The sequence below is a fragment of the Manis pentadactyla genome, chromosome 6 (assembly GCF_030020395.1).
Source record: "Manis pentadactyla isolate mManPen7 chromosome 6, mManPen7.hap1, whole genome shotgun sequence".
Lineage (NCBI taxonomy): Eukaryota > Metazoa > Chordata > Mammalia > Pholidota > Manidae > Manis > Manis pentadactyla.
In genome coordinates, this window is record NC_080024.1 from 41,005,851 (window position 1) to 41,029,744 (window position 23,894).

Sequence of the window (23,894 nt, forward strand, 5' to 3'; positions counted from 1 at the left end):
TCCATAAAGAACAATATTAGTATAATACCAATACAGTTTTAAAAGTCAATCCTTTCAAATAACCATGTCATTAGGAATTTAATCTTTGTTCTCTTGACTAAATCAAATACTACATGTACTATAAAATCTACAATACTATGACATTAAATGAAAATGGCAAATGTAATAACAGGATAAGAATTTTATTTAATCTTCACTGTTAGTATAATACATTATCATTTTGGGGAGATCTCATTTGCATACCAACTCCATGCCATACTCTTGATACAAATTATTGTGTTTAATTTTCACAACAATCCTATACAGTAAATGCTGTTCTGTTTTGCAGACCCCAGAGAAGATGTGTATCTCGGTCTATTTTCAAAGACTGTACCCTTAATAGGGTATCACTTTAACTCTCTAACAAAAATAGCCTTCCTTCAAATACAAGAAATTAAAATGAATGCAAAAATGGGTACTTGACATTTAATTTTATTAGTGTAGTCATTCTGCCTTTCAACACCTCTTTTAACAAGCTTTGAAGCTTTCTATCACAATTTGCCAACTGTTTTACCAGCAAATATGTGAAGCCTGTAACATATACCAAAGGTATTTATGCCCTATGGAGGGTACTCAAAGACACTTCATGATAAACTAAGAAAATTAATGGTTTCAACAGCTATGTACAAACACACCCAGTATGGTTATGTTTATCATTTTAGGAGTAAGTAAGTGATTGGCTCTCTGCACTAAAACTGCTCAACATCTCAGAAAAATTTTAAGGGACACTGGCAAATGTGTGTATTCTAAGCCCATAGTTGCCCAAAATCGAGTTTCCCAAAGACCTAAAACTATTTTGAGTTAAGACTATTTTACAAAACTAATAAGAGTTATTGACCGCCCACCTAGAAAAATGTACAAATGCCCTTAAATAGGAAGTTTTACTTAAAATTCCAGAGAGTTTTCAGATTTCTAAGCCCATCCATAAGCCTTCTAAGCCTGAATCCAAGGGATCCAAAATTAAGAAACTCTATCCTAAGGTTCAAATTGCTGTATAGATACTAACAAATCAGGACTAAATAAAGGCTCTTCAGAGAATACCTTCTGTTCTACAACACCTCTTTCCCCAATTTCTCTTAGAATAGACTTCCAAAACAAAATATCAGGTACTTAGCAAGGAAAACTATTTTTAATACACTTGGTATTTGGAGTGGGGGATAAGTGAACTTCCTGATTGTTATTTTATTTGTTATTCTCTAGGACTAGGAAAGCAAAGATTCCCAAATTTCCTCAAAATTGGTGCCAGTGAAAAACACTAGACCAAACTGAAAAAGTATAACTATTAATGCAAAAAAAAGGTGACCAAACTATTTTTGCATGCACAAACCTGATCCTTTGAAAGAACTTTTCATTTAAGATTTGAGAAAATGTTTAAACTATACTTTCTTACCTTATACATAAGGAATACAATTGATGCGTTTCAATGAGCACAGAAAAATGTCAACCAATACCTTTACTTTGTCTACTTACTTTTTCAAGCCACCCATGTTTTATAGATTTTATGCTGGATAAACTGAGTCAGAGTTAGATTAAATGATTCATGAAAGGTCATATATGGTACTGGGAGTGCCAAGAATTAAATGTGGAATGTGAATTCCTAGCTTTCTGTTCTAACCACTACAAAACAATTCCTCCCTTTAAGAGAGTTATTTTTTTAAGAAGTGCAACTCACATGTGCCAATTCTTACCTAGATTTAAAAGTGAAAATTTGTCTAAAACAGAAAGGAAATGCTGAGTCTTATGAAGGAATTCATTGTATAAAACTTAGGAAACAGAAACTAGTTAGCCAAGAAAACTGTCCAACTGAAAAAAAAATGCCTATGGTATCAATTGTGGCAATCTAGTTCTGCTGGAATATTATGATTATATATACAAGATACAATTTTCTCAGGAACAAAGAGCAAAATTAAATAATAACACTCTTTTTATCTAATTGTTTCAAGTATTCCCAAGAACAAGTACAGTACTCATTAATCCAGGGCAAAGGTGACCAAATGATATCAGTGATTATTTGTCAGTGTTCACCACTAAATTAAAGTCACCACTAAATTAAAGAGACCCTATCAGTCATAATTACTATAGAAATTATAAAATCTACATTTTGCTAAAACGTAATAGGAAATGAAATAGCTATTGAATGAATTGAAGAGTTATGCACCTACTATAATACCATATATTGTGTTATTTTTTATCCTGTATGTAAAGCATTTATATTTTTTAAAGCTTGTTTGAGATTCCAATAAAACTTTACATATATATTCACTTATATACTGTAAAATAAGGTAAATATTTTTACCATAATTATCCCTTAGGGAAAAAACAAGTTGTTTTCTATTCAAAAATGCTAATTGTGGTTTAGAACTATGAAAAATAATCTTTTATACATAACATCCCTGTATCAGATTTAACAGAAATAGTTAAGGAAATTTAAAACCCTTAACAATATTTAATTCATACCCTAAAAAGGCAAAGCTGACTAGATTTCCCAGCACTGAAAAGGTCTAGTAGTTACCCTTCTGCATTCTAGAACAGACAATAAAATGTGAGGGAAGGGGGAGGAAAAGCCACAAAGGAAGCTGACTTATTTCTGCATCTGCCTCACCCTTCTAACCACAAGAAGGCCTATGAAGTCTTGCCTCAGTTGGGGGAAGGGTGGAAAAAATTTACCCAACATGTTTAAAAAACAGGAACAATGCAAAGTTTTTAAGAATAGTCAAAAATGAACCGTTGACTTTTACATACTTTCTTTAAGCCTGCTAAAGGAAAATATATTCTTAAATACTAACACTTTAAAATTTTAAAAACAGTTGATTTAGAAAGATCAACTTGATTTACAAAGGAAGAACTTTGTAGTTCATCACATGCTAGAATTATGTTTATGTATTTTGCAGTGTATAAGTCTCAGGAGAAATAAGATAATGATTCTAATTTCCATTTCCAAATAATATAGGATATGAAAATTGGTCACAATACTGAAATAACTTAAAGCAAGAGTTTGGCAGATGAAAGGTCATGATTTGCAACTTACCAAGGTTTACTAATTAGATACACATATATATTCTTCATGTGATTCATCAGCCTGTATCAATTAAAAGATAAATGTATGTCTCCTCATGAAGTTATTTGAAGATGAGATATTAGCAATCTGAATTTGTTTTAGTCAGATACTATTATGAATTTGCTCTAAAATGTTAAAAAGTGTAAGTTTATGATTGTTATTTATGATGGCAACTCATTTATAAAACAATTTGGAATTATTTATATTGTCCTCCTGAAAGTTTAAGTTCTCCAAAACCCCCAAAGAAAAAAATTATAGACTCTCTAGCTCCCATAATATCCCTTATATTGCTAAATTAATTTAATAAATATATGCACACTTATCCATCAAAATATAACTTAGAAAAATAGAAAATAATCCCCTTTATTATGTGGTACTGTTCAAGGCTTTGAATATTCAGTTATCTGCTCAGAGTAGTTTCCAAACATTTTTGCAATAGAAGGAAACTTGGAGACATCTAGCCCACCCTCCCATTTAAAGAAAAGGAAATCAAACAACTAAGTATCTCATACAACTTTAGATTTAAAGACAAGTTAACTGACTTCCAGCATAGTCTGTTTTTACTAATACACTAAATGACAATATTTGATATGGCTGTTGGAAAAAAAAGAAAGAAAAACTCCTAATGGAGTCTTCCTAATGGAAGACTACCTCAATAAAGTATTCTAGATGTTAGGATATTGACAATAGTGTGTTCATTCTAGGCCTCCTCATTTTAACATTGACAATGAAAAATGCAAAGTAGTCCAGAAGAGGGTAACTGGATCAAGGAAGGCTGTCTGGAAATCAGGTCGTAAGATGAGTATTTAAGGAAACTGGTAATGTTTAGCCATATTCAAATCTCTGAAGGATTTTTCACATGAACATTACAGAAGGAGAACCACATCTATCGGGTAGATGTTAGCAGAGCATAAAAGAGAACCTTTTGTGCCTAAAAGGCCCACAAAATGGAAGAGACACATTCTGAGGCAATGAGTTCCCCATCACTGAAACATTCAAGTTGAAGCTAGATAAACAGCTTGTCAAGACAATTACAGGAAAGATTGCTATACTGGATAAAAAATTATATTGGAAGGCCACTGAGCACCGAAGTTTTTTCCACTGCAAAGACTGAATGACTATTCAATATGAGATAAAGGCAACTAAAAGAAAACTTACTCTTTCCTGCTATAATGCAAGGAGAAATAATTATAGATTTAGATGTAAACAATTTCTTAAAAACATTCTGAAAGGTTTTTAAAACTGTATCTCTTAATACGTCATTAAAACACCCAAAACTAAAGAAATTAACATGCCAGAAATTATGAAATGTGCTTTCACATTCAGTTCTTAATCTGATGAGGTAGATATTATCATCCTTATTTTGCAAAAGAAAGACAGCATCCAATATCCAACAACTGAAAAAGCTAGGACTTGACTTTACCCTTTACATAAAAGACCACCACCAACAGAATTATTTTTCATGGTCCAGTCAATTTTTGTTTTCACGCTGAGATTTTCAAAGATAAAAATCAAACTATTTTACTGTACATTTATCAATACAAATGTGGACTTACTAAATAAACCATTTTAACATAAGCCAATACATTTGCCTCCAGAACTAAACTGAAACTGAAGCTAGAAACTGATTGCCGTCTTCAAACCTTTAAGTGCCTCTTATTTAAAGCTCAAAAATAGATGTTCAATATTTAACATAAATAACTTGGTATATCTTTTATAACTTTCATTTATATTAACATGGTAATGCTAAATGGTCTCATAATCTCAGGACACACTTTACATCTTGGATAAATTAGATTACTATTAGTGTAAGAATAGGGTTTTACTTATATAAGATGCATTCTTTTTCATACAGAGTTATTACTATAAAATTTGAGTTAATTCTTTCTGTTTAATTTAGGAAAGAAGAGGAGGAGACTTTATTTTTTTAGCCCCATGCAATATCCTATGAATTTTTTAATTGTTTTAACAAAAACTTACATAGCAGTCTATAAATATTTTACAAATTTTAACTAATGTAATCCTCGAAACAACCATAAACAACCGGATGAGACAGATAACAGTTATTTTCATCCCCACTTCTCCGCTGAGGAGCCTATACAACTAAGAGGTGCAGTAATTTAGCTGAGGTTGCACTGCTTGTAAATGTGGGAGCCCAGATTTGGACTTGGCCGTCAACTATGCTAAGCTGCCTCTTCCCATGCACAGCCTCAAATAAGAACGCTGACCTTTCATCAGGGCCTCTGAAGGTAGGTAAGATGCATCATATAAGCTCACTAATCCTCCACAGATTTGATTTCTAAGTCAGTTAAGCCTAGACCCTGTATACTAACAGCAGAGATGATGATTTTTCTTTCTAATCATTGTTAATTATCAAGTAAGTTTTATAGAACTATAGGCACAGAAATACAAAATGTGAATTTAAACAGCATATACATCATAGTTCCTTACCTTCCTAGCTCTTTAGATGTAAGTGTATAAAAATTATTAAAGTTTTCCATTTTCATTGGAGTTTGAGGCATTGTAGTTAGCAAGCCTGAAATACTTCGGCAATCAAATCTTCTCCTTGACATGTTAGATGACTCCCAGATATACTCTTTAGTCACTTATTTTTACCTATTTAAAAACAGAAAAGATACAGGATATAACTTCAAAGCAATTTTTAAAAAGATGTTATCTCAGTGTATATTACATTATACAGCTACAACTATAGCTGTAAGATACAAACCCTACCCTCCCCCACAAAAAAAACAAAGAGAAAAAAGATTTAAAGAGCACATCCAGTCCAGAAGGAAGAAAAACAAAAAGCACACAAATGAACTGGTATCACCTCTACGGCACTTGAACTAAGTTACTAACTTTATTTCAGAATCAAACTATCATAAAAATCCTGTAAGAACTCTCAAATTCTTTTAAAAAGTTATAATAAAATTTTAACATAGCAATCATTTAATTTCACTTTTCAACTCTTGTTCTTTAAAGTTATATCTTCCTATAACAAGATAATTTAGCATAGCAATGTAATGATTATTCAATTTAAATTTATTTTCACATTTTCAAACAAATTTGGTGGTAAATTCACATTTTATGAGTTATATTACTGACATCTGAATAACATAAGAAATAGAACTCATTTTACATGCTGTCTATGTTTCAATACTAAACTTAAAAACTTTCATAGGTCTTAAGGGTATTGTTTCTTTGGCAGAACCTAGCACAGCTATGTATGAAGAACTCTATAAATTTTGTTGGGTGAGTAATGGACCATATCTAAAGTCTTATTCTGATGTTCTAATCTATATCTGAAGCACATATTTATCTGGAACTTTGTGATATTACATGTATTCAATTGCAACATCAAACTACCATTTCATATTAATTGAATTAAAATAGTATCAGACTATGTATTTTAAGATACTTTTGATTTTCTGCCATGCCTATCTAATAAAAGATTCAGTATTATTCTTCCAGCGCTCCCTTATAATAAACCCCTAAGCTTTTGCTCCTCTTCACATTCTTCCTCCCCTTATTTCCTACTTGAAATGTACTGTTCTTTATCTTTCTAAATACAAATGCCAACTGTACTCAACTCAGCACATAAGCAGTGTGATTAAAGTTCAGTGTTTTCAGTTTTTATACATTCTGACCTTTATTCTTAAATCAGCAATTTGTTTTCTAAATATCTTGGTATTTGGGGAAACAAAGACCTAACTAGTTTTGGGGTATATCTCTAGTGGTCTAAGGGTTTGGTGTAGCATTCTGGAAGTAACATTTGGACTGAATCACATCAGCATCTGAATTCCATTTATTCATCATACCAGCTATGAGAGCTTAGGTAAATTAGATCTTAACTAAATTTTTTAACTTTGCTACTGCTATGGACTGAATTGTGTCCTTCCCCTCAAAATTCACGTTTTAAGTCCTAAGACCCAGTTTTTCAGAAAGTGACTATATTTAGAGATAGGGTCTTTAAAGAGGTAGACAAGTTAAATTGTGATCAGTTGTGCTTTTACAAATTATTTTCTAAATTTAAAAGTCTACGAATATGCATGCTTATGATAACATTTATGTTACACACATATATACAGAAATAATATAATAGGGCTGGTGTCCTTAAAAAAAGAAGAGACTGGGACACAGAAACACACAAAGACCATGTGAAAACACCAGAAGAAGAGAAAGGCCTCAGAAAAAAAAACCCTGTCGACACCTTGATCTCAAACTTCTAAATCTCCAGAATTGTGAAAAAATTAATTTCTGTTGTTTTAAGTCACCCAATCTGTAATACTTTATTATGGCTGCCTAGCAAACCAATACAGCTACTTAAAAAAAAAAGAAAGACTTCAAATGCATAGGAAGGGATACAAATATCATAACAGACACTTGCTTTTTCAATCTTAATACTTTGCCATATTTCATTTACATTACAAGTAAGATATCATAGGCACAGCTAAAACCAGTCCCTTCTTTCTACCCCCAGTTTACATTCTCACCAGCACTGGGTGGAGCGCTTATCATTTCCTTGCCAACATTTGCCCCATTCAGACTTTTAATTTTGGCTATTCTAGCGTGATGAAGGTGAAATGCAATGCTGTGATTTACTTTGCATTTCTCTGAGTAGCAGTGAGGAAAGCTTCAATTCTGTCACCTCTAAAATATGGATAAGAATAGAATCTATGTTGCAGAGCTCTAAAGATGAAAAGTTAAAATATAATGAACTCTTATAGAATGGCACTGGTACAGTGATAGTCATGAGAGCACATCATGATTGTTCAATAAAAAAATATTATTAATATTCTACCCAAAATACTCTCTTGCAGTCCCCTGTCATTGCTGAGTGGCTCTACTCTATTTCCATATACAAAACTCTCAACCCAAGTAGCTTAAATTCAACTCTTAAAGTTATTTTTTATTCTGCTTTAACTATTTGTGTACTTTCTTAGTTCTGATGGTACTCAGTTTCGTTGGTCACATATTCATCTCCAAAAATTCAAAAGTTACCAATTTCCATACTTGGTGTATTTTTTTCAGGTCAAGTTTGGGCTTTCACTATTTTCTTCTAAATTTTAAAGTCTATGAATATGTATGTTTATGATTGCATGTTATACACATATATACAGAGAGAAGAGATGTACCTTTATCATGGATACAAATTGGGCTACATTCCCAACACAGTTCATCAGTCAGGACTTGGAAAACACAGGAACAAGAATATGCTAAATTCAATCCCAGACACAGAATATAGGCTCTTGATTCTAAGATGTTCACCTCATTCAGATTCTAGAATCTAAGATATTTATCTCGTGCTGTAATATACGAGCTACAAAATGAACTATTTCTAAGAACTCTAGTAGAACTAAGAAGCATTTTATGAACAAGTATTTTCTGCTGTCAAGTTTCAAAAGAGTCAATATGGGTTTTAGATGTCAAAGATTTATATTCAGTAAAGCATGATTTATAACAGTGAAAAATGATTTTAAACTTCCTGAATCAAAGAACCCCAAAGTCTAACACAGGGAAATGGTTAAATGTACCAAAATAAAAGGATATTATATACTCAAAGATTTCGCTTTCAAAGAATATTTTAAACTCATACAATAGTAAGTGTAAAAAGACACAAAACTTTATATACAATATGATAATTCTGTGGAAAAAAATAAAAGTAAAATAGAAGAAAAGACTAGAAAACTATGGCTAAATGCTGGTGGTTATCTTTAGGTGGTCCTGTTACAGCAGTATTTATGCTTTCCTGTGTTTAAATTATCTACACTAAGCAGGTACTACATTAATAACCAACAAAAATAAATAAATGCCTTTGGTAAAAAAGATGGCTGTGAATATATATGACTAGACTTTAATGCAGAAACTCCATATTTCTTCACACATTAAGGGCTTACCTGGCTAGAAGTTCAAGAGCCATTACTGCTAAGGTTTTTTTAAGACCTCAACATTTTCTCTGCATTAACATACAGCAGATGGTGCTCATTATCCAAATAATATGTCAGTTCTTATGGAGAAACCATATAGGCACTTTGAGTAAATACTAAGGAAGGATTAATGCCTGGTTTAATACTGCATAAAAAAATAAACAAATTCAGAAGTAATGTTATAGTTATAATTGTTATAGTGAATAATAATTTGTAACCTTAAGACATAAGCCTTTATTATGAGTATCACTTGTAAAATTCCAGACTCAGTCTGGGAGTCTGCAGAAAAAAAAAATCCAAAGTGTAATATTCAAATGTACTGATAAATATTAAGTTTTGTAATTCATATTATTTAGCTATATGAAAAGGAAAAAATGCTTAGCTTAGCTTTAAAAAAAAGGATTGAATTGGATAATGATAGTATAAATAGGGCCTTATGAATCAAGCTAATAGTAACGATAAAGTAAGACTACATAGTAAAGTATTTCTTAATACTGGACATTGACTTGTGTTTAATTTTTTTATCCTAACAAATTTTCTTCCCCTCATATGTACTGTTGGTTATCTTAATGGATGAATGTACCATAGGTATTTGTATGACTATAAATGTAACTGTAAACGGTATTGGGCAATCAGCAGTTTTTAAATACATGTTAATTCAAAAATCATTTTTTAAGTTATGATACATTTCATTCTGGCTTTGATAATGCTAGAACATGAAGCCATGTCTCAGAAAAAAGAAAGCACATTTCTGAAGATTAAACACTTAAACTTACTTACTTATGGTTAAATATATTACAACTGCTTTAGGAATCCATATAACATCCTTAAATAAATTTTCCTTCTATTTACTGCACTTGAACCAGTTGCCATAGTCTAGATATTTTTCCATTTCCTTTTCTTTGGTCATTTTTGCATATAGTGGAGCATGAATGTCACCTTTGTCCACCAAACACTCTACAAACATCTGGTTGCCCTTTATATAAGATTTAATCCTTGGGCACATGAAGGTTACCAATCAGCTCTGTTTCTCCTTGCATGTGACTACGTTTCCCATCAATTTCTCTTTAAATCCAACAAACAATCCCAGAACTTTTCTTAATTTCTACCACAATTCACAGACTTATAACTCATTCTAATTACGAATATGTCTCACTTCTTTTGAAATTCATTTCATAACACTTTATTAGGTTATACTAAGAAAAAAATCTTAAGAGACTCAGTAGGTAAATTTAGGTAAAAATATTAAGGAATTCAGTGTGTGTGTGTGCATAAGTACACAATTATAGACACAATCAGGTATTATAAAAAAATAAGGTAACAGAAGGCAAGATACAATTAAGTTTTCAATTTCACAGTACTACTAGGAATAATGGTATCTCAAGCTTATTTTCAAAGTTTTTTTTCATTAACTCCCATTACAATAATTACAATGAGAATTCAGATACAGATCAGTGAAGGAAGGAACAGAAGGAAATGTAAGGCTTGATCTGGGCCTTGACTTAACTTGAGGGAGAAAGCAAATGTGATGAGATTAAAAGTAGACAGAGTCCCTGAAAACCTCTAAGTAGTACTATTTTTAAAATATTCATCATGATATTCATCTCAAAGTTATCAAGTAAAAGTCTTTTACAAAAATAGAATATACCAATACAAAAAATGAAATCTAGAGAATTAAGTTGCCTACTTTGATCCTTAGCTCCCCAGTACCTACAAGCTAACATCCTTACAGCACGACACACAAAAGCTCTTGAACCCAGATACACACCAAGATTCATTTCCTGCCATGCTTGTACTCATTTTTTGCCTCATTTCTATTATACTTTTCTGCGTAAAACATCCTTTCTATCTTTCCTTAAATGGCTATCTCTTCTTATGCAGCCTTCATATCTCAACTCACATGGCAACATAGAATGTAATCTCCCCCAGGAAATTTTGCCTAAAAGCCACAGGTTGGATTAAACGCTTTTTTCTTATGCTTCAAACAGGAGGACCCTTAACATACCTCTTTACCTCAACATGTAACAGGTTAGATTGCAATTATGTTTAGTATTTAATGGGCAGCAACCATTTACTTGTAGTATCTGGCACCTAGTAGAAATTTTTCTTAAGTTTGATGAGCTGAATTATAAGAATTATGAAATACAGCAATAAGAATTTTTAGGTAAATCTCATATCTTCAAGAGTTTATTTAGCAGAACTTGAGATTCATCTAAAAATTATAGTATTGGAGTTTCGAACGTGGCTAGTCTCTGCTTAATTCAGTATTTGGCTAAATAAAATAAGAAATATTTAAAATTGCTATTAGAGAATTTCAATTCTAAACAGAAAGCCATAAAAGTCTCAAAACATGAATAAAATTATTTTATCATGTATTGTAATATAATACCAACAGACCATGTATTTTGTATTCACAATTCTTTCCAGACTAGGTGGTCACCTAATTTAATGTAAATACCTATGTCAGCTTAGAACATCAATATTCTAAGGGCTATCTCAATCAGGAAATTCAGACACTTTTCCTGTTAAAGACTGATAAATCTAGACCTTCATAAAGTAAACCTGAAGGCAATGGAAGCAAGGTCAGGCACACGATTACAGGAAAACAACTTCCTACATCGGCATTCATAACTACCAAGTTTTCCCAAGGAAACAGAGGAATTGGAGATATATTACCTAGTATAAATCAAAATAAAGGAAGATCTTTCTGAGTGTGGCAGAAGATATTGTTTAGGGATAGGGATGAGGATGATTCTCATGTTCAAGGAAAAGACTGTTCTTTCCATTAACTGTATTCTACTAATAGGTTTTATTTTTAAAAAAGATTGAATAGAAAGTATATTCAAGAACCTAAACCTTTGAAAATCACAACAGGAAGCCAACTGAGTCTGGCTTTAGTATATGCATACTGTCCAAGAACTGAAGTCCAGGTAACAACCCCAGTCCTGATTCTGTGCATTGACCATAAGGCCCAGAGCGATCCCTGTAATTGTGAACCAGAATAGGAAGATGTTGAAAACGGAAATATAGTGGGCCAACAAATACACACTGCTTGTCATTCATCAGATGGGAAATTAATTTTCTGTTGTAAAATAAACTACTATTTACTCATGGCATCAACTACTGTTTATTCTGTAACTATTACAATGAAAATGGAATATTGATCCTTTATGGATTACAGATCAACTACCACCTCATTGTTAGTATTAAAAATTTTAAACGCTTTAAGTATGACCATGCCCTCTTTGGAGAAAGCTGTAAAGGGTTAGGAGTATACCAAAATATGTTGCATATAAACATTTAAAGACTAGCTTAGATGTTTAAAGTGGCACTGAAGTTGAAGATGAAATAAATGTATTTGGAAAAAATAAGGATAAATAAATTTTTAAAAATTTAAACATAGTATGTCTTGAAAATTGCAACATCTATCACAACATATTTGGATAATTGGTGTTTGTGACTTAATTTAAATGTACATTTGTTAATTGAAATACTCAAAGAAATATTTGATGATCATCTACTATAGAATATAAGCTATGTAAAAATAAAGTTACTGATTTTGTCATCAATATTGTGGAAAATGAAAGCAACTAAAATATTTACATTTTTCCCAAGTGGACAGGAAGTACAAAAATGACTGTGAATGCCTCTGACATAATCAATACTTGCAGAAAGTAAAATAATTATTTAAAAAGCAGGAATCAACCAAAACTCTTTAAAGGCAGTAAATCCAGGAGCACTGTTTTATTAGCTGCCAATTTTAAACAGGAAATATGCCCTACAAATTAATATTCATGCAATTTTAAGACAAGTTTAGGATTAAGTGAAAATGTCAGCACTTGGTTTCCTTGATTCCTGGGTTTTTAATTAGGTTTCTAAGATTAAAATGGGGAAATTTTGATAAGGAAATTCTCTCAAAATTATTAAACAACTTCAAAACAAAGCTTTTAAAACATTTAAATGTTTACTTAACACTGGTAAAACATTGTCAGTCAAGCTTAAAAATAAAATTGTTTCATTAGAAACATGCCATAAAATGCTTGTATCTTCATATTTATTATGAATATGCTGACACTGACCAATCAAGTACCAACTTTCCTACAAACTGATGCTGTCTTAACCAAACTGTAATTCATTTTCAATAAGAATCACAACCAGTGTCCACACACAAAAGAGAAAGCCCTTCAAATTATTACACAACTTTTACTTTTCAAACTTAAATATATTGCCATGTAAACACACTTCACTTCAATTTTAGATCCATAACTTAGAAAAGTGATCTAAAATGTATGTTATGTATCTCAAAAATAAAGTAGCTATTCATAACAATTCCATTTATGAAAATATTCGACATTTTAAAAAATTGAACATCTGCTCAGAGGAGGCTGGCTGAAGGTGCAAGAAGAGAGGTCTTAACACTAGGGCACTGCTTCTGTGGACCAAATTTTAAAGAAAAATACACAATTCTAAGCATACGTGGTTTAATATTTATAAAATGAACATTTTAGAAGATGTTGAAAACTACTGGATAGTTTACTATGAACTATAAAATAGTGTATCCATCAAAAAGTATGTTCATTATCTTTTCCTTTAGTAAAATTGTGCTCCTGGGCCCAAAATATCAGGTTACATATGCTGTCGCTGGCCCAGTCATCTCTGCAGACAATGATTTCTCAGAAAGCACATTCTTAAAGACTTGGGAACTTAAAGGGGGCACCGCATCAAACACCAAACATCACTTAAGGTTCATCATTATCATTGGTATCACAGATGTAAACACTACATTGGAAAAATAATCAGCGAATGTGATAGACCTAATATAGAAATTTGATGAGTATGTGGCTGTATTTTTAAAATGTTTTTTTTCCCTTAGTTTCAATTTGCGAATTGATGTCAGAGCGACTCTAGTCCTATCACAGAGGCCGAACAAATACCCTCTGCCAGCTGCCACAAATTCTCTTTCAACTTTGTCTCTGCTTATCCCACTGAGGGAACTCAAATGAAGTGCTTTTCGCTACAATAAAACAAAGCTATGTAAATGTCAAAATCGTAGCAATCATGTAGCTGAACAGTTTGAAGATGAGTTGTGTACACTTAAGTGGTTTACACCGGTCAAAATAAAATGAGGCCGCTGAAAATTACTGAAACAACTGTAGTTCAATTTCACCACTCACTGACATTAGCACACTGTTCCCAAGCAGTAACTGAGAATGCCCCACAAGATCGGCACAAACTTTCCCTGGAGTGAGGCAGCCGCGAGCAGGACGTGTCCACGCGTCCAGATACGAGCGCCTCCTGCGCGCACAGCACAGCTGTGACCTCGGAAGGGACGGGAAGGACCACGTCGACCCGGCGCGGACGGGGCGCGAGTGAGCCGCTCGCGGAGCGGCCCCAGCGGGACGCCCGCCGGGGAGATCCCGGGCTGGGAAGGGCGTTGGAGCACCTCCGATCGCCCCCACGCCGCCCCCGAGAGACCTGGGGAGGCGGGACACCAGCCGGATGCGGCGAGGGCCCCGCAGCAATGCGGCCACCCCAAGGGCTGCAGAATCCTAGCCCATTTCCAGCAGGCCGGGGTCCGAGGGGACCCCGTACCCACGCCCACAGCCAGATCTCTCCACAGAAGCCCCCGCATGCACACTCGGGAGTCTCTGCCCAGAGGAGAGAGGGCTGGTTCCGGAGCCCACCCGCCAGTTGCGTAGGACCGCGGCCGCGCGAGGCGCAGGCACTGACCGTTCAGCCGCAGCAGGTTCTGCCGCGGCTGCCCCCTCCAAGGGGGCTCCCGTCCCGCCCCAAGCCGGCGGCCGCCACAGGACGCGCTCTCCCGCTCCAGCCCGCTGAAGGCGCCGGGCAGCTCCGAGGTGGCAAGACGCACTTGTACTCTTCCGTACAACGGCCAGCAACTGTGGCCTGGCCCCTCTGAGGTGGCTCCCGGCGACGACAGCGGAATCGGGGACCAGGGCTTACAGTTGAGGTTTGAAAACTGCAGCCGCGTTGCGGGGCAGTGCTGAAAGCTGAAGCCGCCCCTCGCTGGCAGAGCCAATCCGAGCGCGCGTGGAGGGCGGGGCCGCCACGTGACGGGAGGGGAGGGGCGTCGGCCGGCGGCGCGTGCTGCGGGGCGGGCCTCAGCCGGGAGCGGGTGTGGCCCGTGCCGGGCTAGCCAGCGGCCCGGCAGAGCCGCGGAGCAGGTGCCGCGCTGGGTAATTGCCGCGCGGCAGAAGCTTGGCGGGCGCTGTTAGAACTGCGCCCAGGGATGCAGCACTCACAGGGTGCGCCATCCCTGCCTTCAGCGCGGTCTTTCCAAGAGGTGTGAATATCTGCGAACTGGAGAGAGGGAAGAAGCAAAGTGAGTTCCAGCTAGTTCCGACTTATCCCCAGATTTCTGTGCCTACCAAAGGCCTGTTTTTGGACTCCCCTGTCATCTTTCCTATGACCTGAACCCACCCTTCAAGTGGAGAGCCCAGTTTGCGACGGCAAGTATCAACATCCTTTGCGGATTTATGGAGCCAGGGCCCAGCCACTCCAGTCCGCTCCGGTGCATTGAGTCCTTCTGAGTCACGGCTGCAGGCCGTGTAAGGAGAGTCGGAATAGGATGAATTGCTGACTTTGCATATAGAGTGCTAAGGGAAAATACGAAGGCTCACAGCAAACTTCTTGGGAACTGTTTACCCCTTGAAGATAATAATAAATGTTGGAAGTTCTGTCCAAGACACACTTGAGTTCTGTTTATATGATTTAGGGTTGTTTGCAGAGTACTCCAGATAATTGTAGACTATTGGAAAACTATATTGAGAGGGGAATCGTTCTCTTTCAAAAGAATATAATAGTCAACACATAAAAGGAGGTTTTCTTTTTCAATCCCAGTTAGAGAAACAAATTCCCATACAGCCATCGTTTGCTCTTCCATACTGTTATTTTCCCAAAATAAATGCATAAAATGCCTCACATTTAATGAAGTCGGCTTATTATTACTTAACTGACTCATCCTAATTTAATGTGTGTATTCTCTTAGCCTTCTCACTTGGAGAATATTGCTTCTGTCTAGTTTCTTGTTGCTAAAAATTGGACTGACTGGAGAAGCCTAAAATTAAGATGGAATCCAAAAAAAAAAAAAATCCACACACTGAAAGAGACTTTTCAGCTATCATTTTCTATGAGTCCACAAACCAAGAAGACTGTTCCCATCTCTTCTTTTCAAAACATGGGGGCAGCATCCAAGAGGTCTCAGCACCAGCACTGAAATCAGTAAAACCCCAAGGGACTAGAATAAGGAGGGTCCAAATAGACTGCACCACCTCTGTGATTTTTGGTGTGTGGGTGTGTGTGCTTAACTCTGGACCTCTTCAGTTGCAACATTCGATCAATTGCCAGCTCTTAGCAGTCTCCTGACACTCAGTCTGCCTTCCCCTCTGTCTCTAACCCAGTCCCACATGGCTTCATACCTAGATGAAAACCTTTCTCCATCACAGCTTTAAACCAAGCAAACAAGCCCTCTGCTCTAACCAATCAGCCTCCTCGGGTCTTTTCTTGTCTCACATTTTCCTGCCTCTGCCTTGGCTCTAGCTTTTCACCCTCCTCCTCATCAGCCTCTGGTGGTCATCAATTCCAACTTTAAGAAGGTTACCCTCTCCAGAAACCAGAAATTTTTGCTGATTTCTACTTTCCACTCCCAGCTCAAATCACCTCTTTGCCTTGCATTCCTAGGTGTAGGGCTCACATTGTACATATTTCATGTGTTTCTCTTATACCCCTGAATATATTGTTAACCCTTGTGCCTGATGTCAGCTTTGCCATCTAGGATTTAGCACACTATCCCAAGGACGTTCGACTATACTTACTTGGTCTCCAACAGTCAAGGAATTCTCGTGCTGAGGAGCAGGTTATACTATCTATGGCCTTGCAATAAAATCCAGGAGTCAGTGTGTTCCTCCATCCTACCTCATTTACTTAAAGTCATTCATAGCCATGTCAAATGTTCTTGTTTTCATGCCCTTGAGTAGGAAATCCCCACGTGACCTAATGGTCATTCTGTGGTCATTGCCTCTGACTACACAGTTCATTAAGTTGATTCTTGAATGCCACATACTGACCAGGGATAGTGGTTATTATGGGCTAAATGTGTCCCTGACAAATTCATATGGTGGAGTCCTAACCCCCAGGACCTCAAAATGTGGCTGTATTTGGAGATAAGACTTTAAAGAGATAATTAAGGTAAAACAAGATTATATAGGTGGGCTTGAATCCAAGATGAAGAGATTACACCATACCAACTACATGAAAAGTCAACCTACTGAATGGGAGAAAATATTGCAAATCATGTCTGACAAGGGCTTTAACATCCAAAGTATATAAAAGCTCATACAATTCAATAGCAAAAAACAAACAAACTGATTTAAAATGGGCAGCATGTCAGGATAGACATCTTTCCAAAGAAGACTTACAGATGGCCAACACATGAAAAGATGCTCAACATCATTAATCATCGGGGAAATGCAAATTAAAACCACAATGAGGTATTACCTCACACCTACTAAATGGCTATTATTAAAAAGACGAGATAACAAGTGTTGGAGAGTATGTGGACATAAGGAAACCCTTGTGGAGTGTTGGTGGGAATGTAAATTGGTGCAGCCAGTATGGAAAACAGTATGAAGTTTCCTCAAAAATAAAAAATAGAAATACCATATGATCTAGCCATTCAATTTCTGGGTATTTAACCAAATAAAATGAAAACATTCACTTCAAATATATACATCCCCATGTTCATTGCAGCATTATCTACAATAGCTAAGATATGGAAACAACCTAAGTGTCCAAGGATGGATGAATGAATAAAGAAATTGTAGGTTATAGCTATAACAGAATATATTCAGCCATAAAAAAAGAATGAAATATTGCCAGTTATGACAATATGGATGAACCTTGAGGGCATAATGCTAAGTGAAATAAGACAAAGACAAATACTGTATGATCTCACTTATATGTAAAATTAAAACAGCAAAAACCAAGATTGTAGATATAGAGAACAGATTGGTGGTTGCCAGAGGCAGTAAGAATAGCGGTAGGAGAAATAAGTGAAGGGGGTCAAAAGATACAAACTATCAATAAAAAATAAATAAATCGGGGATATAACATACAGAATGGTGACTATGGCTAATATTACTGTATTGTATACTTGAAAGTTACTAAGAGAGTAGATCTTAAAAGTTTCATCACTAGAAAAAAAAATTTTTCTGCCTATGTAAGGTGATGGATGTTAACTAGATTTACTGTTGTGATAATTACACAATGTGTACAAATACTGAATTATGTGTACCCCTGAAACTAATATAATGTTATATGTCAATTATATCTCAATTTAAAAAAGGTTACAACAGACAACACAGACTCAGGGATGCCCATGTGAGGGCACAGTAGAAGGTGATCATCTGTAAGCCAAGGAGAGAGGCCTCAGAAGAAACTAAACCTGCTGGCACCTTGATCTTTGACTTGTAGCCTCCAGAAGTGTGAGAAAATAAACTTCTGTTGCATAAGGCATCCAGTCTGTGGGTGTTTGTCGTGGCAGCCCTAGCAAACTAATACAGTAGTCCTCCCCAGTCACTCCAAGTGACCCAAGACGGTGGCCTTTGTGATCATGTGATATTCATCACATTCTATCCAGGGAAAGAGACCCTCCCCAGTCACAGCACACCAGTCACCACAGGCTGACCACATACTTGCCAGGGAAAGTGACCCTCCCTGATGGCACATTTCACCCAAGAGGTGCAGAGGATGAGGGTGGAATTTCATACAGAGAGGAAGGCCCCAAATTCAAAACTCCTGCCATCGACATATGCTCCTTCTGAAGAGGAGCTTACCAGCTATTTTTGTATGGCCAGAAAAATTTGTGGCCAGGATAAAGGCAGCCAGACACAAAGGGGCACCAATAGCCTCCAAAGGAGCTTGGCTCAAACCTCCATTCTACAGGGGTACACATGTTGAATGGAGACAGCGTAGCCCAAACAGAGGTAGGAGGGCTGAGTGTAGTCAGATGGATAAGTTACGGTGCATTTATCCATGATGCCTACAGCACATCCCAATTTTGAAAGCATTTGGGGACTACAGTGATCTTGCATCCTTTGGCTCTCTTAAAGCAAAGCCTGTTAGCAGAAGTAATTGGGGAAAGTCTTCCCTTATAAGAGTTATGACTCAGACTGGTAAATGTGACTCCCTCAGAGGTGACACAATTCTATTCTCCAAAGCACCCATGATTGACTGGATCTAGATTGCAAATCAAGCTACTCACCCTAAACTTCTAAAACTGCCCAAAAGAAATGTCATGCAGGCTATGTATGTCATTTTAAATTTAGTAGTCACAGCTAAGAATAAAAACAGATTATATTAATTTTAATAATATATTTTACTCAACCCAATATATCCAAAATACAGTCATTTCAACATGTAATCAAAGGGAAAATTATTAATAAGGTATTTTATATTCTTTTTTATTCATATTGTCTTAAATGTGGTATATTTTACATTTATAACATATCCCAATTCAGATGCTAACTTTTCATTGAAAACACTTGATTTGTATTTAGATCATAAAAAATTTACCTTTGAAAAAAGATTCAAATCCCTACATTATTTCAAACATAAAAGTTTTCAATAACTGAATACTGTATTCATTTCTTAAATTTAATTAAAGTAAAATAAAATTCAAATTAAGTTCTGCCAGCTACATTTCAAGCACTCCATAAAAAACACATGGTTGGTGCATTTTGTATTCACAGGTCCAGAGGGCTAGAAACATGTCTTCTAATGGCTTCTAAGCCTCAAATTGTTTAATGCAGTACTCATAACAATGTAGGTTCTCAATAAATCATAGCAGTTTGGGACTTCAAATATCTGTAAGGTTCAGTAGCCCATTTTCCTGTTTCAGAAAGGAGAAAACCTAGAATGAGATAAGATAAGGGGCTTGCAGAAGATCACACAACTGAACTAAATTGTTCACATCTGGGCAAGAATTTTGGTCTCCTGATTCTTAATTCCAAGGTCTTTCCACCTCATTACATCAGACATACTTCACAAAAACATCATCTTAAGTTTTTTCTGAATAATCATTTAAATGGTATGGGCAAAGGAAGACACATTACATCCCGGTTGCCTTTGCATACCCTGATAAAGACAGCACATTCTAGAATACTTCAGGCCTCCTTCCACTGTGGTTTGGGGTCTAGGTAGTTAAATCTATCAGCACCTTTACCTTGGCCTGTCACTTCTCTCTCTTCTTGGAGCCGCCCCATTGCACATCCATCTCACCTGCCCCCAGAACATCCGGCCACATTTTTCTGTCTTCATCTGTCCCCTCCCAGCTGGTTACCACAATTTGTTTAAGGTTGTGCTTCTGAGAATGCTTTATATTTGCAAATCAAAGTATTCAGTAGAAACTTCAGCAAAGTTGCAGAAGAGCCGCTACCCTCCAGCTACAAAGCGAGCTAAGGTCCTACCTTATGAGAGTTGTAGCGAGAGAGATTTGTGTGTGGTTAACTGTGTGTGGCATCAGACAGACGTGCATTCAAGTCCCAGGTCTGCCCATTTCTAGTTGTGTGACTTTGGGCAATCCTTGATTTCCTCATCTGTAAAATGACAACAATTAATAATAGCAACGTCTGTGAGATTTAAATGTGATAAGGCATACAGAGCACAGTGCCTGACAAAAGTAAGCCCTCAGTTCATACAGGCTGTTGTTATTGTCCAGTGGTCAGCAGGCTCCCTGAGGAGGAAATGCTTCAGACATAGTAGGTCCTAAGTAAGTATTTGTCAAGTGACTTTACTAATGATTTCCCCCAACTCTTAATGTTTGATGTTAAGAGATGTCATTGGGAAAAGATATGGTTAAGTCACCAATAAGATAAAGGGGAGAGAGAGGTGGCTGCTTCCTCCTTTAGAATCTACCCGATGGAGGCTACCGAAATGCAGCTGTACTGTCCAGGACTGTTTGGAATAAAGAACTTAGAGTCACTGGTATTTAAGGGAAGCATATATTAAACAGAACAAAGAAATCAATATAAGATATAAAATTGTCATTTACTTGATTTGAGGAGGTAAATCTCTAGCAGTTCTCCCCAGTAAATATCCTCCCTTTTCACTTTCTTAACAAACTTCCTCTACTAACCACATATTCCATGAATCATGACCTGGTGTCATATTTCCTAAGACCATATGGCATGTAAGAAACAGTAAAGCTTCTAAAAGTAAAGGAACTGTTCACTGAGTCTTCCTACAACTGAAAGTAACAGATATAGATAAAGCAGAGCTAACTTTGAACCCCTACCAACTCCCTTGTTGGAGGTAATCTTTGCTTCAGCTGACTTAAGGTGACAGTAACAGCATTGAGAAAGCCAATTTTTCCCACTAGCTAAGTGCTTTCATGGCATGAAAGTGTTGGTAATGTGGGACATGGTAATATTAATGATTATCATAATATCCCTGACTGTGAGAATATTCACAGCATCCTTGAATCTTTTCAGATGTTAGCCTTACCTTTAGATTTATAGAGAAGCATTTCATAGCTTTATTTTTACAGAAAGAGATACATGTATAGAGCTGTTCAGAAACATGAAAGGGCACAGATTATGAGAGTGAGTCTGTAATTTACTAGCTGTGAGAACTTAAGCTGGTTGTAATATCACATGGAGCATGCCTCTGTTTTTTCATCTGTAAAATGGAAATAATAATATACTTACCCATAAGGTACATAGTAACAATAGCTCATAAATACTGATCCTGGCACTGTTCTAAATGTGCTGTTATTTTTTTTCTAACTCATGTAATCCTCACACTCCTATGAACAAAGTGCTACATTTTCCTCCTTTCAAGATAAGAAAACTAAGGGACATGGGAGTCATACACTTCCCCAGAATTACCTGAGTTATTGAGTTATTAGTGGATTAGTAACTGTGTAGCCAAGATTCAAACTCACCCTCCACTACACAGTCTTGTAGCTGTGAACAATGGGCCCAGGTTCTTGGGTATTTAATCCACCGTAGTCCCTGGAGTCGCTGCTCTTTTCATTCTTTTGTTTACTCTCACACTTATCATTCCCACATTTCTTTATTGTTGAAATAACTTTACAAATATGTAACAAATGAAAGATTCAGAAGGAGGCTAGAATGATCCATGTGACAATGGATTGGAGTTAGAGACATTGGTATGAACCAATGTTTAGGTTAACATAGACACAGATGTTTATGTACAGAAATCTTTATATATTTCTGAAATATTACATACACATATCTCCTTGCTCTGCCAGCTGAGAGCATGTAGAAGCAATGACATCCAGGAGCAATAAGCACACCTACTTCTAATGCCATTCTCCAGTTAAAGGAGCCAAACTCCTTGGAGAAATTGATGCTTCTAGAACTGGGGCAGAAGCATACAGAAGGGCCAGGAACACTGTGTAGGCACAGAAAGAAAGAAGTGCAAAGAAACAAAACCACCACACAATGGTGGGGTAGGTCCATGGGACCCAGGAGCCAACTGAAAGAGCTCCCAATGGCCAAAACTGGGACAATCTGAGCAACACAATAAATAAATTAAGTGGTATTGGATTATAACTCAGAAAGTATAAAATAAATATCTGCTAATAAATACTGATACAAATGATTGAATAAATGGGAAGGCATAGACAAACCTTCCATGTAGAAGAGTTTATATACATAAACTACATAATTATCTACATAATTTATGTAGATACTCCACCATCAAGCTGTGTATAACTCCCCACTCCTAAGTGTAGGCTGCATAATGACTTTCTTCCAAAGAGCCCAATATGGAAAGGGAGAAAAAAAAAGAGTAACTTTACAGTGCAAACACCTGATAAATAGTATCTCAATCCAGGTGATCAAAGTTAACAACAATAATTATGTGATGTTGGTAATATGTACCTTTAATATGATGTAATGAGGATGACACTTGCCTCTGTTGTCTTTGTCCTCAAAAACCCATAACCCCAGTTTAACCATGAGAAAAGCATCACACAAATCCCAGTTGTGGGACAGCCTACAAAATACCTGACTTGTACCCCGCAAGACTGTCAAGATCATCAAAAGCAAGTGAGGTCTGAGGAACTGTCATAACCAAGTGGAGCCTAAATGTGATGTGGTTCCCGAATGGGATCCTGGGACAGGAAAATGACATTGAACAAGAACTAAGGAGTTCTGAATAAAGTATGAATTTTAGTTAACAATAGTAACATCAATTCATTAATTGTGACAAATATACCCTACTAATGTAAGACACTAATAGGGGAAACTCATTGTGGAGTACTCTCTGTATTATCTTTGCAATAATTTTGTAAATCTAAAACAAAAATAAAAATATTCTTAAAAAAAAAACGAATAAGTCCATCATTGATAAAAATATACAAATTCAGAGTGTCTTGCCAATGGGTTTCAGGCCTGGGCAAGTTGACTATAGATTCAATGTGACCAAAGAAATGACGGTAGAATGTTCTTGGGGTGAAAGGCTTATACCCAAATTCTTTTCCTCGGTGGCAGGTCAATCACTAAAATCCTGTTCAGAGCGAGTCTGCATGCAGCAAGCCAGTCTCTGCCTCTGGACCTCTTTACCCGCCCAGTCGTCCTCTGGGCCTCTCTGCTCTTGGAGCTGCCACCACCCCAGGCTCTTGCTCTGCTCTCCTGCAGCCTTGCAGCCATGCCAACGTGTCAAGCAGAGCACTGGGCAGGGCTCTTTATATAGTCAATAACGACACATTGCCCACAAGTGTGCAGTGAGCTAGCCAACCAGGGGCAGGTGAGAATTCTGGCCACAGGAACCTTCATTTAATCCACAAGAGAACCTTAAAATCAGAAATCAGAGCTGGAAAAAAC

General features: G+C 36.4%; 1 protein-coding gene across 1 annotated transcript in view; it reads right to left on the reverse strand.

The window, feature by feature from the left end:
* Positions 1 to 15,021, reverse strand: part of STK17B (serine/threonine kinase 17b) — a 30,430-nt gene extending 15,409 nt beyond the window's left edge. Inside the window, exons 1-2 of the mRNA XM_036927993.2 lie at positions 14,755 to 15,021; positions 5,549 to 5,713 (exon numbers count right to left, since the gene is read on the reverse strand). Coding sequence (XP_036783888.1) covers positions 5,549 to 5,670 — 122 coding nt within the window. The 5' untranslated portion in view covers positions 5,671 to 5,713; positions 14,755 to 15,021. The remainder of the gene's footprint in view (positions 1 to 5,548; positions 5,714 to 14,754) is intronic.
* Positions 15,022 to 23,894: the final 8,873 nt, after the last annotated feature.